At 34.8% G+C, this 16,426-nt stretch overlaps 2 protein-coding genes across 3 annotated transcripts; one reads left to right on the top strand and one right to left on the bottom strand.

The window, feature by feature from the left end:
- Nucleotides 1-6,288: 6,288 nt before the first annotated feature.
- Nucleotides 6,289-7,135, top strand: LOC115723017 (SKP1-like protein 1A). Its single transcript, XM_030652413.2, has 2 exons — nt 6,289-6,740; nt 6,831-7,135. Exons 1-2 carry the CDS (start codon nt 6,438-6,440, stop codon nt 7,002-7,004), a joined length of 477 nt encoding a protein of 158 aa, XP_030508273.2. The 5' UTR covers nt 6,289-6,437; the 3' UTR covers nt 7,005-7,135.
- Nucleotides 7,136-7,551: 416 nt separating this feature from the next.
- On the bottom strand, nt 7,552-15,639 carry LOC115722163 (uncharacterized). 2 transcript variants are annotated; one of them, XM_030651294.2, is made up of 11 exons: nt 15,483-15,639; nt 13,991-14,488; nt 13,626-13,803; nt 13,302-13,527; nt 12,679-12,818; nt 11,028-11,317; nt 10,617-10,829; nt 10,039-10,527; nt 8,788-9,444; nt 8,073-8,606; nt 7,552-7,989 (listed from the first exon to the last, which is right to left on the bottom strand). In XM_030651294.2, exons 2-11 carry the CDS (start codon nt 14,255-14,257, stop codon nt 7,765-7,767), a joined length of 3,219 nt encoding a protein of 1,072 aa, XP_030507154.2. In that variant the 5' UTR covers nt 14,258-14,488; nt 15,483-15,639; the 3' UTR covers nt 7,552-7,764. The 2 variants fall into 2 exon arrangements, with proteins under 2 accessions (XP_030507154.2, XP_030507153.2); XM_030651293.2 differs by having other exon boundaries at nt 13,302-13,530; nt 15,483-15,638.
- Nucleotides 15,640-16,426: the final 787 nt, after the last annotated feature.

Below are 16,426 nucleotides of genomic sequence, written 5' to 3'. Positions count from 1 at the left end.
GTAAATGGACATCTTGGAGATATGATTAGTAAGAATAAGAGATGTAAGAGGCTTGGTGAATGCGTCGGCCAGTTGAAGTGACCTTGGAATTGGAATAAGTCTGATAGCAGAATTTTTGATTTTATCACGAAGAAAATGACAGTCCAGTTCTATATGCTTTGTTCTTTCGTGGAAGGTGGGATTGTTGTCAATATGAATTGCTGATTGATTATCACAATATATGAAAGCAGGGTGTTGTTGTGGAATCTGAAAGTCTTGGAGAAGGTATTGGAGCCATGTGATTTCACTTGTAGTAGCAGCCAAGGCCCTATATTCGGCTTCTGCAGAACTCTTCGAAATGGTGGGCTGTTTCTTTGTCTTCCAGGATATAAGACTGTCTTTGAGAAAAATACAGTATCCAGTTGTTGAGCGTCGAGTAACAGGGCAAGAGGCCCAATCCGAGTCAGAGAATCCTCTTAGAGTAAGTGCTGAAGTGGAAGAGTAAAGGAGTCCTTGACCAGGATTGTCCTTGAGGTATCTTAGTAAATGGTGGACTGCTTGAAGATGTGTTGTTCTCGGGGTGGCCATAAACTGACTAAGGTTGTTAACTGCAAATGTAATACCGGGCCTGGACAGAGTGAGATAGAGTAATTTGCCAATGATCTGTCTAAATGTGGAGGGGTTGTCCAGGGTCTCTCCATGTTCATTGTCTGGTCGAAGCTTGGGGTCCATTGGAGTTTTACTTGGTTTACTGCCAAGAAAGCCTGTATCTTCAAGGAGTTGAAGAGTATACTTTCTTTGAGAGATGAAAAGTCCTTCTTTTGCACGTGCAATTTCGAAGCCGAGAAAGTATTTAAGGTCACCAAGAGTTTTGAGTTGGAATTTCTGGTGCAGGGAGGCTTGTAATTGGTGAAGAAGGGGAAGATTAGGGCCAGTGATGATGATGTCGTCGACGTAAACAAGGAGAGCAATGAAATTGTCGTTGGAGACTCTAGTGAATAAAGTGTAGTCAACTTGGGATTGCTTGAAGCCTTCTTCGAGTAAGGCATCAGACAACTTTTTGTACCATTGGCAAGAGGATTGTTTGAGTCCGTAGATTGATTTGTGAAGCTTGCAAACCAGATTTGTTTCTGCAGTATGAGAAGAATCTAGTGTTAGACCTTTTGGAAGAGTCATGTAGACCTCTTCATTGAGGTCACCATTTAAAAAAGCATTGTCAACATCTAGTTGCAAGATATGCCATTGTTTAATAGTGGAAATAGCAAGTAAAAGTTTAAGGGTGACCATTTTGGCCACAGGGGAAAAAGTATCGAAAAAATCTAGCCCTTCTTGTTGCGTATAACCTTGTGCAACAAGTCGAGCTTTAAGCCTTTCTACACTTCCATCACTATTGAATTTAATTTTATAGACCCATCTACATCCTATTGCTCTTTTGTTTGGAGGTAGTTTAACAACACTCCATGACTTGTTTCGTATGAGTGCATTTAGCTCGTGTTGCATGGCCCTCAGCCATTGTTCAAATTGTATGGCTTCTTGATATGATCGAGGCTCCCTCATAGCAGAAACTGCAAAAACAAAAGCTTTGTAAGGATCAGATAATTGGGAATAAGATAAAAATTTAGATAAATAGTGAGGAATAGAAGATTGGTCTTGAAGAATTGAATAACACTCAAAATTTTTAAGATAAGAAGGTGGTTTAGTTTGTTTGCTGGATTTTCTGGTAGGCTGTAATGATGGATCTGGAGCAACAAATGTTGAAGCAGCTGAACCAGTAGGCTGAGGTAGGGTATCTAAAGGAGCTGATGTTGAAGTATCAGCAACTGAATCATGTTGCAGAGTGTCTTGATCATTGATTTCAGGTTGTGGAATGCCTTCATTACTGTGGTCAGGTGCTGAGATGTCTTCGTGTACCTCTTGAGGCAAAGAAGATCTAATATTGCTATCTGTGGGGTAATCACAGGCAGGAATGTTGTGAAAATTCGTATTTGGGGGAACTAATTGAGAGAAAGGATCAATATTAGATGAATCAGTATTAAGTGTATGAAATGGAAATATATTTTCACGGAAAACAACATTACGAGATATAAAAAATTGATTGTTGTTGATGTCATACAACTTATACCCTTTAACTCCTTGTGGATAGCCCATGAAAACACACGTTCTGGCTCGAGGTGAGAATTTAGACCTGTGAGCAGATAGAGTAGATGCAAAAACAAGACAACCTATTGATCTAAGATGGTTATAGTCAGGTTTTTCTTGAAAAAGACATTCATAAGGAGATTTGTTTTTAAGTAAGGGAGTGGGAATCCTGTTAATTAAAAAGGCAGCAGTCGTGATACACTCACTCCAGAATTTGATGGGGAATTTAGCTTGGAAATATAAGGCACGGGCCACATTGAGCAGATGCTGATGCTTTCTTTCAGCAACAACATTTTGCTCTGGTGTTTCCACACATGTGAACTCGTGCATGATGCCATGCTTTGCAAATAAATCTTTGAAAACAAGTTCTGGTGCATTGTCGGATCTGAATATTTTAAAGATGCATCTGAACTGAGTTTGCACATAAGATAAAAATTGAGGGATAACAATATTAGCATCAGATTTATGTTGCATCAAATAAACCCAAGTAAATCGAGAATGATCATCCACAAGAGTAAGGAAATATCTGTGATTAGTGTGTGATGTTATGTGATAAGGTCCCCAAACATCACAATGTATGAGATCAAAAACATGTATAGATGATTTATTACTATTTCCAACAGGGAGTTTCCTTTGTTTGGAAATAGGACAAATGTAGCAAGGTTTATGTTTATACAAAAGAGAGGTATTACAATGCAAAGTATCCTTGAGAAGATCTAAACGTTTTTGAGACAAGTGTCCAAGCCAAGAATGCCAAGTTTCAGCAGACACAGAAAGAACTTGGGAAGGATCTGGTGCAGTATCAAGGATGTAGAGATCTTTGACATTGCTACCTTTTCCAATCATCCTCTGGTTGGCATTGTCCTGAATATAAAAATCATTAGCAGTGAATTTAATTGTAACAGGGAGATTTCTAGTCATGAAACTAGTAGAGATAATATTGTATTTAAATTTGGGTGCATAGAGAACATTAGTGAGAGTGATTTTGTTACCCAAAACAACAGTTCCACTGCTATTAACATAGAAACATGTACTGTCAGGCAGAATCAATTTGACAGCAGAGATCTTATATAGGCATTGAAAAAGCTTTATATTTGAGCATATATGCCTAGTTGCTCCTAAATCCATAATCCATGAATTATCCAAAGGAGATTCAGAGTTATGAGACAAAACGATACCTGAATTACCTGAGGAAGTGCTTGGTTCTGAGGTGTTCAGATTTGATTGTTGAGATGCCAGCAGATTAAGTAATTGCTGGTATTGTGTTGTGGTTAATTGAGGAAGCAATGCATGATTTTCTTGCTGGTTACTGCCATTTTCATCAGCAATTTGAACTTGATTTGCACTGGATTCTTTGGACTTGTTCTTGTTGAAACCAGGTGGGTAACTGTGAATTTTGTAACACTTCTCGATGGTATGTCCCATGATGTTGCAGTGTGTACAGAATGGCCTATTTCGCTTTAGAGGTTGATTCTTGGATTGTTGATTGTCTGTTTTCTGTCTTGCATTTTTATTTCCTTGGAAGGCAAAGGCCATGGTAGGATTAGCATTATTATTAGCATTTGAAACATTACCTTTCTGGTGTTCTTCTTGGGTGACAAGGTGGAACACACGACTTACTTCAGGCAAAGGATCCATTAGAAGAATACTCCCTCGAACTTGAGAGTAAGAATCAGATAAACCCATTAGAAAAGACATAATGTGTTCCATATGATAATGATCTTGAAGTCTTTTTAACTCCACCACAAGTACATCCATTGCAAGTGCAAGATGGCCTAAAATTGGTTAGTTCCTCCCATATAGTTTTGAGTTTAGTAAAATACATACTAACAGATTGATTGCCTTATTTGAGATTCATTAAATCTTTTCTCAAATTGTATATATGGGGGCCATTTCTTTGGTGGAATCTGACTTTAAGATCATTCCAGATGGCAGAGGCAGATTCATCATAGAGTATACTTGATGAAATTTCTTTGGATACCGAATTTAAAATCCAAGATATAACAGTGTTGTTATTTCTTATCCAAGCATTGTAAAGAATTGAATCAGAAAGTGAGGGTTTAGAAATTGAACCGTCCAAGAAGCCGATTTTGTTCTTGACTGAAATTGCAAGAAGCATGGCTCTGCTATAGGACACATAGTTGTCCTGTCCAGTGAGGGGCTGAGAGACGAGAGTGTGCCCTAGGTTGTCTCCATGATGAAGAAAATAAGGATTCGCAGGGTCTTCAAGAGGATTTCTTGAAGCTAAAACTTGCAGAGGTGCATTCTGAGTGTCTCCAATGGCGGTTCGAATCGTAGTTTCTCCCTGAGATTCTTGAGTTGATCGATTATCATCTGTAGGCATTGCAGAAGATCAATCGAGAGGGGAACGATCGAATTTGAGCAAGAGAGAAGGAGAAGAAGTTGCAGCGGAGGAAAACACAGCTTCGTCGGAGATGAAGAACACGACTATGGCTGGAACAGATCGGACAGGAAAGCCTAACTTTCCTGCTCTGATACCATATCACGAAAAAGAAGTAAAGACATTTCATTAATTTGAGAAAGTTGAAATTAGATTACAGGAATGAAGACTAAGGACTATATACAGAGAAGGTTCACTCAATTAGAACTTAGCTAGACCAGTAGTTAGTTATAACTAACATCTAATAGAAAACTGAAAAGAAGGAAAAGAGTTTAACAGAAATAACTACTTTCCTATACAACAGAGTTTACTATATATAAGAACTAACTAACTAAACTTAACTAATCATAATTCCTAATAATTACGTATGTTATCATAACAAAAAGGTTAGAATACAAAATCTCATCTTTCTCTTTTCTTTTGGATAAGAGATACTAAAATATATTTATTTTATTTTCAAAAAAAAAATATATATATTTATTTTAGGGATGTACTAAAAACCTTTCCTATAATATATTAAATATATTTAATAGATGAGATTTGAAGATAACTTAATTGTATAATGTGTATTAATGGAGATTTTGGGGATAATAATTTAATCTATGGATAAGACAAGAGTAAGGGACAAGAATAATAAAGTGATTTAGAAAGAATTAGTTTTTAAAGATGGTAGCTTAGAAAATTTGTTGTAGTAGTTTTGATTAAAAAATATTTTTCAAATTTTTGATTCAAAATATCTGTCAACCCATATCCAGCTTTACATTATCTTTGATGAGAAGAAGAGGTGAATTAATTTAAATTGATAATTATCTATAGTTTCTTTTGTTAATATGTATTAAATTGTGATTTTTGTTAATAAGAATATAATTTAAAAAAAAAAACATATATGTACAAATATAATTAATTATAACCACTAAATTCTCATTTAGATTTTAATTAATTGAGATATTTTATTTAAATAAATATACTAAAAAACAATATGAACATAAAAAATCATATCTAATCTTTCAAGAAATTGAAATATTTTTTTTATGTATAGTAAAACACTACTAATTAATATTAAAATTGAAATATAAATCTATAAACAATAATTAATATTAGACTTGAAATAAAAACCTTAAACTCAAAACAATCTCCATAAAAAAGTTACCAACAAAAAAAAATAAATGACTACAACCATTCAAGAAGAAGAGATTTAGTTCTTATTTTTTGTTAAATTCAATTATTTACTCGAAGGGGTAATATAAATATTTTATTTAGTTACTGTTTATTTTTTATTTTATTTTTGTTTTAAAATAGTTCTTACTTTAAGAAAAAAAAAACTATTATGTAAACAGAATGGACAAAAATTAGAATTTTAAAATTAGAATTTTAATTAGAACTTTAAAATTCTAATTTTAAGTTTTAGTTTTTTATTTAATTTTATCATTTTAAGTTAAAACGATAGTTGCTTTTTTAAAAAAAGAAAAAGAAAAAAAAATAATAAGACACGATAGTAGCTCTTCATTTAGATATTTATACATTTATTTTAAAATAATAATAATAAATAAATAAATAAAACACGGAAGTAGCTCTTTCGAGGCACCATGTATAACCAAAAAAAAACTAGTACCTAATTTTATCATTTAATATTGATTTTTTTTATTCAAATTCAAAAAAAGATATACGAATCTTCTCTTTTTTAAATAAAAAATAAATAAAAGATAAAAAGATACCAAGTAATTAAATTCAACCAACAAAAATCGTACTTCACAATCTTATTCCAAAAGAAACTAGGACTAGATTACTCCTTTCTAATTTTCTATAAATAGACAAAACTATTCTCATATTCTTATTCTCACATTCTCTCTCACTTCTTCTTCTTTGGAAAAAAAAAAGTAAACCTTGATTCTTGATTAGATAATAAGCATCGTTTATAATGGAAACTGAAGGAAGCGCAGTCGTTTTAGTGGAGTCGAAGAAGATCATCTTGATCAGTTCAGATGGTGAATCGTTTGAGGTAGAAGAGGCAATTGCCATACAATCCCAAACGATCAAACATATGATAGAAGATGGTTGTGCTGATAATGGCATTCCTTTGCCTAACGTCACCAGTAAGATTCTTACTCTTGTCATCGAATACTGTAAGAAGCACGCCGATTCCTCCAATTCCACTGATCTCCAATCTTGGGATGCCAATTTTGTCAAGCTTGACCAAGCCACACTTTTTGAACTTATTTTGGTATGTATATTATGCTATTATATTGTGTATTTATTTATTGAAATTATATATTTTTTAAAAGTACTTATTAAATTTATTTTACTTTTTCAGTCTGCTAATTACCTCAATATCGCGAATTTACTTGACTTAACATGTCAAACTGTGGCTGATATGATCAAAGGAAAGACTCCGGAAGAAATTAGGAAGTTATTTAATATCAAGAATGATTTCACTCCCGAAGAAGAAGAAGCTATTCGCAAGGAAAATCAATGGGCTTTTGAATAAATATTATTATTTATTAATTTTAATTGATCATTATAGTTTGAAATCATTTTTTCTAGTGGAATTCTTTCACATTAGGTTTAGTTGATAGGTTAGCAGAATTAATTTTTCTTTTCTAATATTAGTGATTTCAAGATTATTATCTCAATCTCTAGATTGATGTAATTATTTTTATATTTTATCTCTCAAAATTTTATAGTGCCGAGTCTAAAAATTATCTCGAGTTTACACCAGAATAATTTCAATATTGCTTTTAAAACAACTTTTCACAAAATATAATAGAGAAAAGAAACATTCCAAACTTGCAAATATCCCTATATATAAACATCAAGTAATAAATCATACTATAGTAAACCCCAACAGAAAAATTATAAAGCACATAATTTTATAACTCATGTAAAACTTTTCTTAGTGAAAAAAAAAATTGTAAGGCTTAAATTGAATTTATTAAATTGATTGTGTAATTACACTATTGAAAAAAGCTTTAAAGAGTTTCTCTTTCTCCTAGTTTGGGAGCCTATTTATTATTAGGTAACTTAAATAACTGAAGTGAAAGTAAAAGAAAAAGGCTCCCATAAACAATGACAACAAATAACTGTCATTGAAATTTTATGAAGATTTAATGTACACTACAACCTCTGTACATTTAAATTTACAGTGGTGGATTTTATCAATTAAATAAATTTAAATTAATAATAAAAGATCCACAGTGACTAGTGACTACAACTATATCCTAACACATAAATCAAATTTTATTTTATGGTCAAATTTGATTTTTGACAATTTTGACACTGCTGTAGAAGCGTTTGAGATCCTTTATTGCTTTCTCTTCTATCTGAATTGAACGTATTGATGAGGGTGTGTCCACCTCTGGCTTGAACCACCGGTTCATGGCTGGGGTGTCGGATGGCGAGCCCTGCCCGGAAGTAACGGCGAATCCCGATACTTTTGTCTTTGGACTGTGGGAAAGACTTTGATGGTGTTTAACCTGCTCGAGACGAGTACACCGAATCATTGACATGGCTATCTTTTCAAAATTGAAACTGAGAGAAAAGGAATAATAATGAGTACCTGCTGCAATTGGATGTCCCTAAGAGATGGTCGAGAATGACGAGGAGGTGTTCCTGATGATTGCCACGGTGGTGTGCTTCTTTCTCCATCTTGTGCCTGTGATGTCTGAGGCGAGACCATTGGTATAGGCTTGGAAGCCATAAACGAACTCAACAGAATTTTCCCCTCGCTTTTGCTATCCCCGAGATCTTCCTCCTTGTCCTTGGCGCGAATTGGCTGAGTCCCTTTGATTCTGCTTTGCTCACTTTGAATTTCGCGAAGAGATGCAGGTCCTTTTGGAATTTTAGCTCCACCCCATGCAGGACCCTCGGTTTTTTTGGGTGTTGGGGGAGGGGGTGCAACATCTTTCGGTGCATCATCGAGGGCACCACTCAAGAACATGGAGAGCCCTCCCTTCCTGTTCTTTTTCTTGGAACCTGTCATTGACGGGCTCTTATTCTTTGACGAATTTGAAGTCTCCTGCACACAGAAACCTGACTCTTTTGTGGCTTCGCTTGTCAAAGTCATTTCAAACATATCACTCATATCTTCCTCCTATAAGAAAATTCCACTAGTAAGTAAACATTAATTAAGTTTAATATTTGAATCCACTGCTTTATCACTGCAATTGGTGAGAAATTCAAATATTTTAATGTATCACTTCATTAGAATACGGTTTAAGTATTATCTTAAACAAAAGCAACCATACCAACAAGGAGAATTTCAAAAAACCCACCTTGAGTTTTAAGGCCTGAGAGACTTCAACATTGAAGAAATCCTTAGCAGTTTCGGATACAACTTCAGTTCCAGAAACACCAGACGGTGCCTCGATTTCTACTGCCCTTTGTTTGCTCTTCTTTCTTTGTTTCTTTGCTTTTTTATTTCCTTTGCCATCTTGAAGAGCTGCGGACGATGCTGCTGCATCCACCTGCTCGGTTATGACTGGAGCACCAAGTGCAGCGAGTGAGTTCTCAAGCACTGGTCTTGTTTTAAGCTTTGCAATTTGTTGGTCATCGAGAAGATGTCCTTTTGATTGCTTTACTTCCAGCATCTCAATCTGCTGCAACTTTTTCCGTAACGCTCGAATTTGTTTATCAAGATCGAGATCATCCCTAGGCTGCAGAAAGGAATCCATTCTTAGGTTCATTTCATTTTTCGAGATAGATATATGGTTGTCACGAGTCCTCTGGACCTCATTATCACTATCTTCCTCTTCACTATTAATGATGGCAGGAAAAGTAGCTGTGGGAGTTGGGAGACGACGGTAACTCCAAGATTCAGATGATCTTTGGTCCAACAAGTTTTCAAGTTTAACTAAAATTTCCAGAGAAGCACTAGCAACAGCTTGTGAAGACACTGTGAAAATGTAGTCAAGGTTGCGGATAACAATTTCCTGAAAGAAACAACAAAAAGAGCTTCCGTAAGAAAAATGAGGATGAAATGTCATCAAATGCACAAGAAAAAAGATTGTTCTAACCATCAACTGTTGCATATAAAAAAATAATTTTAAAAAAAAAAAAGTTTGAACCATTACAACCTTCGACCCTTTCACAAGGAAAATTTTTTGTAAAGAAGGAAAATATTGAAGACTAGCTAATAAAATGGACCAGAGGCAAAAGTTGCATGCCGCCATGGCCAGAATTCAGATGATCGCCAATGTTACCTTTTAAAAAAGAAAAATCTTAAATTTAAACTAGTAAGGCTATTAGATTCAATGAAAGGTGAGCCTGTGCAATGTGGAAGAGCGCAAGCCTACAATAGAAGGTTTTGCTGCAGTTATGTATTAGAGTTTGACCAAGCAAAAAAGAGAGAGGGAGACGGGTATAGAAGGTGACAAAGCCTAACATTGTTAGTAGTAAATCATATGTTTGACCTGATTGATAGTTTGATACAATTAATACCACTGCAGTAAGCTATAATAATAAAAGGCCAATCTAATTCAAGTCAATTAAAAATTAGTCATTTCTAAAGAGATTGAGGGGAATACCTCACAATGCTTCCTCAAACCCTCTGCATCAAGTGAGTCAGCAATTTCAACCATCTGAATAGCATTCCGTGGCTCCACTAGATTTTCTGCGGCCACTTTTTCACATAAACTTTTTAAGCTTGGTACGAGCACTTTTCCTGATTCCGCATCTGTACTAGGTGGTTGGCTAAAGGATTCCATGTCATTAGTCATGAGATATTCACTAAACTCTTCTAGCTCATCACTGACATTTGACTTCTGCTTCTCGGGATCCTTCACCATATTGTGGGGATAGACAGGATGATAAAGAGAACCAATAATCAACAAATGAGTTTCACCAACGGAAACCGAACTAGCCCGCTTTTGACCATGTAAACGAGTTGGCATAGGTGGTTTATCCTTGCCTGTCTTCCCATCCCACATGTAAACATCACCTGTTGCTGTGACTGCTGCAGTCCAGTATTTCCCGGCAGATACATTTACAACATTGTGTCCACATAGAGAATATAGCTGAAGAAAACCAAAGATAACTAATAAGGCTTTTCATCAAATGATAAAGACAAAACCAACAAAGACAATAAGTACAGTCTAGTAAACACCTGTTGACATCTATGATCAGTATCTGAGGAGACCCAATAAAATAGCGCACCGTCGTCAGTAAGAGCTGAGCTATGTACCATCCCTGCAGCTATAGCGACCACATGAAGCCGTTCACTACGATGAAACTTCAGAGCAGCACCCCCACCCTTCTTTAAGTTTCTAGCAATGACAACACGTTTCGGGGTAACCAATCGATGACCCCACGTGTATACCTGCCATGCATGTCACGTGACTAATTTAGACATCATTAATCCTCAACAACATATAAGTCGTATAATTTTGGATGAAAACTCCAATAAATAATCCATAAGAATGACCTAGGCATCCACCTAGTTAGTACTTAGTGGTTAGCACCGAATTAAAGCCCATGGTATAATGACCAAGTGAGTACTTTATGTGGTTAATGTTACCTCTCCATCACCTCCTAACACGAGTGTATGATACTTTGCAGCAGAAACTCCAGTGAAAACCTTTCCCTTCAAGGATTCAACCAATCTTGGGGTGTAATTCGATGCTGAATTTGATGTACCATAACCAAGTTGACCTTCTCTGTTACACCCCCATGTAAAAACTTCCCCAGCCTCAGAAATAACAGCAGTGTGCTTATTTGCAGCAGCAACAGCCACAATTTTTGATCGAAGAGAACTCACTCTGCGGGGTGTGGGCTGTGTATCCACAGATGTGTAGCCGAGCTGACCCTCTACAGAAGCATGTAAAAAGGATCAGAGTCATTAATTTCAGCATAACATAGATGACTAAAGCACAATTTGATTCATATTCATTTAATTGTTAACTTAAATCAACAATAGATAATGTTCAGATTTGATATGCACACTAGTCCGTATTACATAGAGGTTTATGTTCTCTTTTCACGAAAATTGGAGAAGACTTTTTAGACAGTTTTACCCAGATTCAGTGTGGTTCAATTAAAAATATTTTTGAATCAAGATACTATCTTTCAATTCTCTATTTAATAATTTAAATTATCTTTCTGTAGCTAAGATGATATGGAAATATACCACTGTCCTTTAGGTTTGTTTTACTGAGTATTGAGGTTTTTGCAAATTGCAAGTGGTGTTGAAAATAGAAGAAAATGGTGATAGGCCCGTGGTTAGATTTTCAGTTGCCAGCTTTGAATAAGATCAGTACACATATCATACCATTACCAAGTTCTCCATGAAAGAATCTGAAAATGTGAACCACATGCTTCATTCATTGTCAATTTACATCAGTCTCTGTGATCAAAGTGTGTGCAAGAGTTTAGAATTCCAAGCTGTAATGATTTTATGGTTCATGATTTTGTTGGGGATGTACTTAATACAAAAGATAATTTTAAATTGTTTAGAGATAGTTGTTTTGTGGACAGTTTGGACTTTTCAAAATAGAGAGAATTCTATCAATTATTGGAAACAGGTTGCTCCTTTCATAAGGTTTTTTGGCAGTGTTGTGGCTTGGAATAAGATAGACACGCTTAGAGCCTTCATATTAATGTCCTTACCAAACTCGTCTTCCGGAATTGTATAAAAGAATCTGAGAAAGTGAGTCACATATTTGTTGATTTTGAATTTAGCTTCTCTCTGCAATCGAAGTTTCTGTTAAGAATTTTGAAATTCATGAGTTATTCCAATAAGTTGTCATGATTGTAAAGTTTGTAATTTTGTGGGGGGTACAATTAACAACAAAAACTGCTTCAAAGTTGTGAGGAGTGATATGTAGGCAGATTGGTTGGAAAGAAATAAGAGGATTTTCAAGATAAGGAGAATCTTTCTTTCTTTTTTAGTCTTTCACCGTATTCTCATCTTTTGGGAGAATGGGAGGTTCTGGTGTAATCTGTTTCTATTTTATGTGGTTGGTCCTACAGCGTTCTATTCCTGTCAAGTAGCTTTTGTTTCAGGTAAGTTTGATTGGAAGGATTTTTGTTCCACTGAGGCTCTTTCAATTTTGATGTTCAACCTATAGCCATAGTCTTGTTTCTTCTTAATCAAACAACTTATAAACTGATAAAGAAACAATATTTGCAAACTTTGTATATGCAAAATCTCAAATCCCCGTATAATTTACCTCTGTTGGATCCCCAGGTGAACACTTCACCACCTTCAGTAGAAACAACAGTGTGATGTTTAGCTGCTGCAACAGCCTTCACCCGACGAGACCCTAAACCGGAAATCACTTGGCGAGGTGTAATAACTGCAGCTTGACCGCTGAAAAGATAATAACAAGTTGCATCTAAAATAACAAATTAAAAATGAGAAAGGTAAACAGCCACAGCTTACAATTTCAGACAATACTTTTTTCAACTTCAACAATAGCATATGGCTGACAATCTACATCAAATTATATGGAATTTATTAAGAAAATAAAATTAGGTTTGTTTCTATCAAAGATTCTTCCGTGTACAAGTCAGAATAATTACACATTCACGTTTTTTCAACAAATTAAAAAATCACACATTGAGCATTGTTCATGCATCAACATGTTGTATATAAGAACAAATTCCAGATTGATTTGTTACAACTATGTATACATGGAAAGAAAAGTGAAAGACAAGAGTGACATAGTTCAAATACTTTCAGTACAACAAATGGATAGTGTGGCCTACTATATCATTGAATGACAGAACCAAATGAACAATACATTATCAGTACACTAATAGCGTATACAAACAATGTATTAGCATCCTCTACCTGTGTATATCAAAGTCGGGTTGCCCAAGTCGGCCCCCTCTACCAAATCCCCAAGTGAAGACTTCACCTCGAGCAGTTACTGCAACACTATGAAACTTGGAAGCAGAAACCAGCTTGATCAGCGAGTCATGAAGAGAGTCAACCTTGCAAGGCAACTTCTGTAGATGTGCATTTCCAGTTCCAAGCTGATAGTTAACACCACTTCCCCAACTGAAGACCTCAGTCACTACTGAACACAATGACAACAACTTGATTTATTCACAATAATATTCAGAAACAAAACAGTAATATCCCTTAAAACATGCAAAGGATGGTAAAGCATGCCTGAATTACGCCCACTTCCGACAACCTGTGATAAAGGCCCAGATAAGAGATCAACTGGTATTCGAGATTTAGAATCCTCCAAAGTAATAGAAGCCCCAGACTGCAGAAGGACACTTGCCACAGCTAGATGACCAAAATGGAGTGCCCGGTGAAGGCTACTCCATCCTGACTCCCCATCCTGAAATATGTGATAAGACATATTGCATAAGACAAGACACCTTCCCGCAAAACTATCCAATTTACAAGTTCTCCATGTAATACCGACATCCCAATAAATGTGATACCTTTACTAAAGCAAAAGAAATCTACACATTCCCTTTAAGATAAATAAGCAATAATGTAATCCATTGGGCAAAGTGACAAACCCTAGCATCTGAATCAGCACCAGCTGCAAGAAGCCTTTTAACGATGGGAATATGATTTCTCCAAGTCGCAATATGAAGAGGAGTTAGTCCAAATACACTTCTTGCATTAATATTAACCCCATTCTTCTTCATCAGTGCTAATGCAGTATCCACATCAGCCAAGGAGCCCTCTTCCACAGCATGCCATATATCTTTTTGAGTCCCACTAGAGACAATTTTGCGACCTAACATCTGCTTTTGCCCTTGGGGTCGATCTAGAACCTCCATAATTATATAGGGACGACTTCCGGTACTTGACAAATAAATATTCCGGCACAAACCACTATCGTCGATGACAATAATCTAAAAAATCCTACTAAAGTATGTATCTTTAAACTGAGTCGAATATGTCTATTCCATGTTAGACTTGCTTTTCCATTCCAAATCAAAGATCACGAGTACACACTACACATGCATGATGTTCTCAACAAGCTAAAGTAGCACGACCATCATCACCAGCTATGCAGAAAGAAAAAACAAAAGTTCAGCAACGATTGAAAGCCCCCACCATTCACGTACCATGAAAAATACAAAGTAAAAAACTCTACAAGTTCTTGTTCAGTTGAAAAGTTATGATGACAACTAATAATAAACCAACATACAATGGAATCATCAAAATATTCATAGTCATCAACATAAGAAAACAATATATCTAATTAGAAGGTGAAAGCAATGACAACGGAAGTTTTGTTGGTAATACATAGAATAAAATAAAAGGCTTAAACTTGCATAAGAAATAACAATACACAACCCCAATTAAAACTATTACATTACCATCTTTGGAATCAAACCACAATCCTCCTACTAAAAATTTAAACCAAGGGTCCAATGTAGGACACTCTAATACCTCCCACACACGCACACAACCCTTAAATTGGAATGTTATATTTGATTGATATCTTCTTTATAGCAATAAGCAGGTAATAAACCACAACTGTGATTATAACACAACAAATTAAAGTAAGCAATGTGACAATGTCAATGTATGTGTAACTGTGAACAATGCTATCAATGTAATAATAAAACTACTAAAAATGGATTCCACTACATAAGATAAGACCCCAAGCTCTATGTATGTACTACAACGTATATTAAACAGATTGATGTTCTTCCATGTACTGCTTAGTTCTATAAATAGAGAGAGAGATAGACAGAGGGAGCTTTCAATTAAAACAAATCGGAATAACCAATGCCCCAAATAACTTCGATTCAACAGAAAAAAACCGAACTTTACATCAAACTACCTCTCAAAATCTAAAAATTCAACGAAAAAAACAACCACACATTGACTTAAAATCAAAAATGCCTTCATTCATCAAATCAACAAAACCAAATTACGAAATCATAAACAAAAACAATGGAAATGAAGCCGCGAAAAACTTCACCAAACAAAAACTGTCAAATACACAAAAATTTATATAATTCGAAAGGATAAGAGAAAAAATTGAATCACCTGAGAGATTATAGGAGTGGTACGGAGAAGTGGGAGAAAACGTAGAGAAATAAGAGAGGCATTTAAGGTTGGCGATTTTGTAGAGAGAGAGAATCGAAGGGAAAGGGAGAGAATATACCTTTGTGAGAAACGAAGACAAAAACCGCATCAGATGCAGAAACGGATCATCATCTTATGCTCAAGGGTATTTTCGGGATTTTGATCGCTAGAGAAGAGAGTTGGGTCTGAAATTTGCTTCTTTGCTTCTGAGCGTAACACGTGGCGTTAATTTAGGCTGACGTGTTGGTTGGAAAATCCAACATCTTCAACTAAAAAATTATAATTATTTGTTGCTTTTTCTCTTTATTTTCTTTTTCTCGATAAAAAAAATGTGGGTACTATTTGGTACTCTATTTTAAGTTGGGATAGTGCTCTGGATATGGGTTGGATTTTTTGACGAGCACGAGTATGTGTTTAAGTACGATATGATATGATATAGAAAGTATGAGCACGATTCGATATAAAAAATAATATGTGTTTAAGTACGATATGATATGATATAGAAAGTATGAACTTAAATATAATACGATAAGTCTAAATATATAATATATAAGTATAAATAGATTAGCTTAAAAATATGACATATTAAAAAAATTAATGATTTTATAATAACAAATCATCACATAGTAAAATATGTAAAAATGATTTTGGTGCTTATTTAAGTTCAGAGTATAATTTAAGCAATTGTCACACTAATAAAATTAGACAAAAATTTATAAATCTAATAATTTTAAAATTTATTTAAAAATTCTTAATTAACCTAAAAAATTATAATTTAATATTTTTTTTATATACATGAATAAAAAAAAGTGCACCAATATGATATATGAATATTTATAATTTAATTTTTTTATATGATTGATTTATCATTTAATTGTTTAAGACATCTTTTGAATTTATAATAA

This window comes from Cannabis sativa, chromosome 9, assembly GCF_029168945.1.
Source record: "Cannabis sativa cultivar Pink pepper isolate KNU-18-1 chromosome 9, ASM2916894v1, whole genome shotgun sequence".
Lineage (NCBI taxonomy): Eukaryota > Viridiplantae > Streptophyta > Magnoliopsida > Rosales > Cannabaceae > Cannabis > Cannabis sativa.
The sequence above is the reverse complement of the archived record's forward strand: the minus strand, read 5'-3'. Positions and strand labels throughout refer to the sequence as shown.

Bases quoted from the DNA above. Each gene is read 5' to 3' on its own strand.
- LOC115722163 (XM_030651293.2), bottom strand. From the start codon at position 14,257: ATGGAGGTTCTAGATCGACCCCAAGGGCAAAAGCAGATGTTAGGTCGC. The intron at 11,318-12,678 runs GTAAATTATACG...ATGCTTCTGTAG, and splicing joins CACCTGGGGATCCAACAGAG to AGGGTCAGCTCGGCTACACA. The intron at 8,607-8,787 runs GTGGGTTTTTTG...ATTTTCTTATAG, and splicing joins CTCAGGCCTTAAAACTCAAG to GAGGAAGATATGAGTGATAT.
- LOC115723017 (XM_030652413.2), top strand. From the start codon at position 6,438: ATGGAAACTGAAGGAAGCGCAGTCGTTTTAGTGGAGTCGAAGAAGATC. The intron at 6,741-6,830 runs GTATGTATATTA...TTACTTTTTCAG, and splicing joins CACTTTTTGAACTTATTTTG to TCTGCTAATTACCTCAATAT.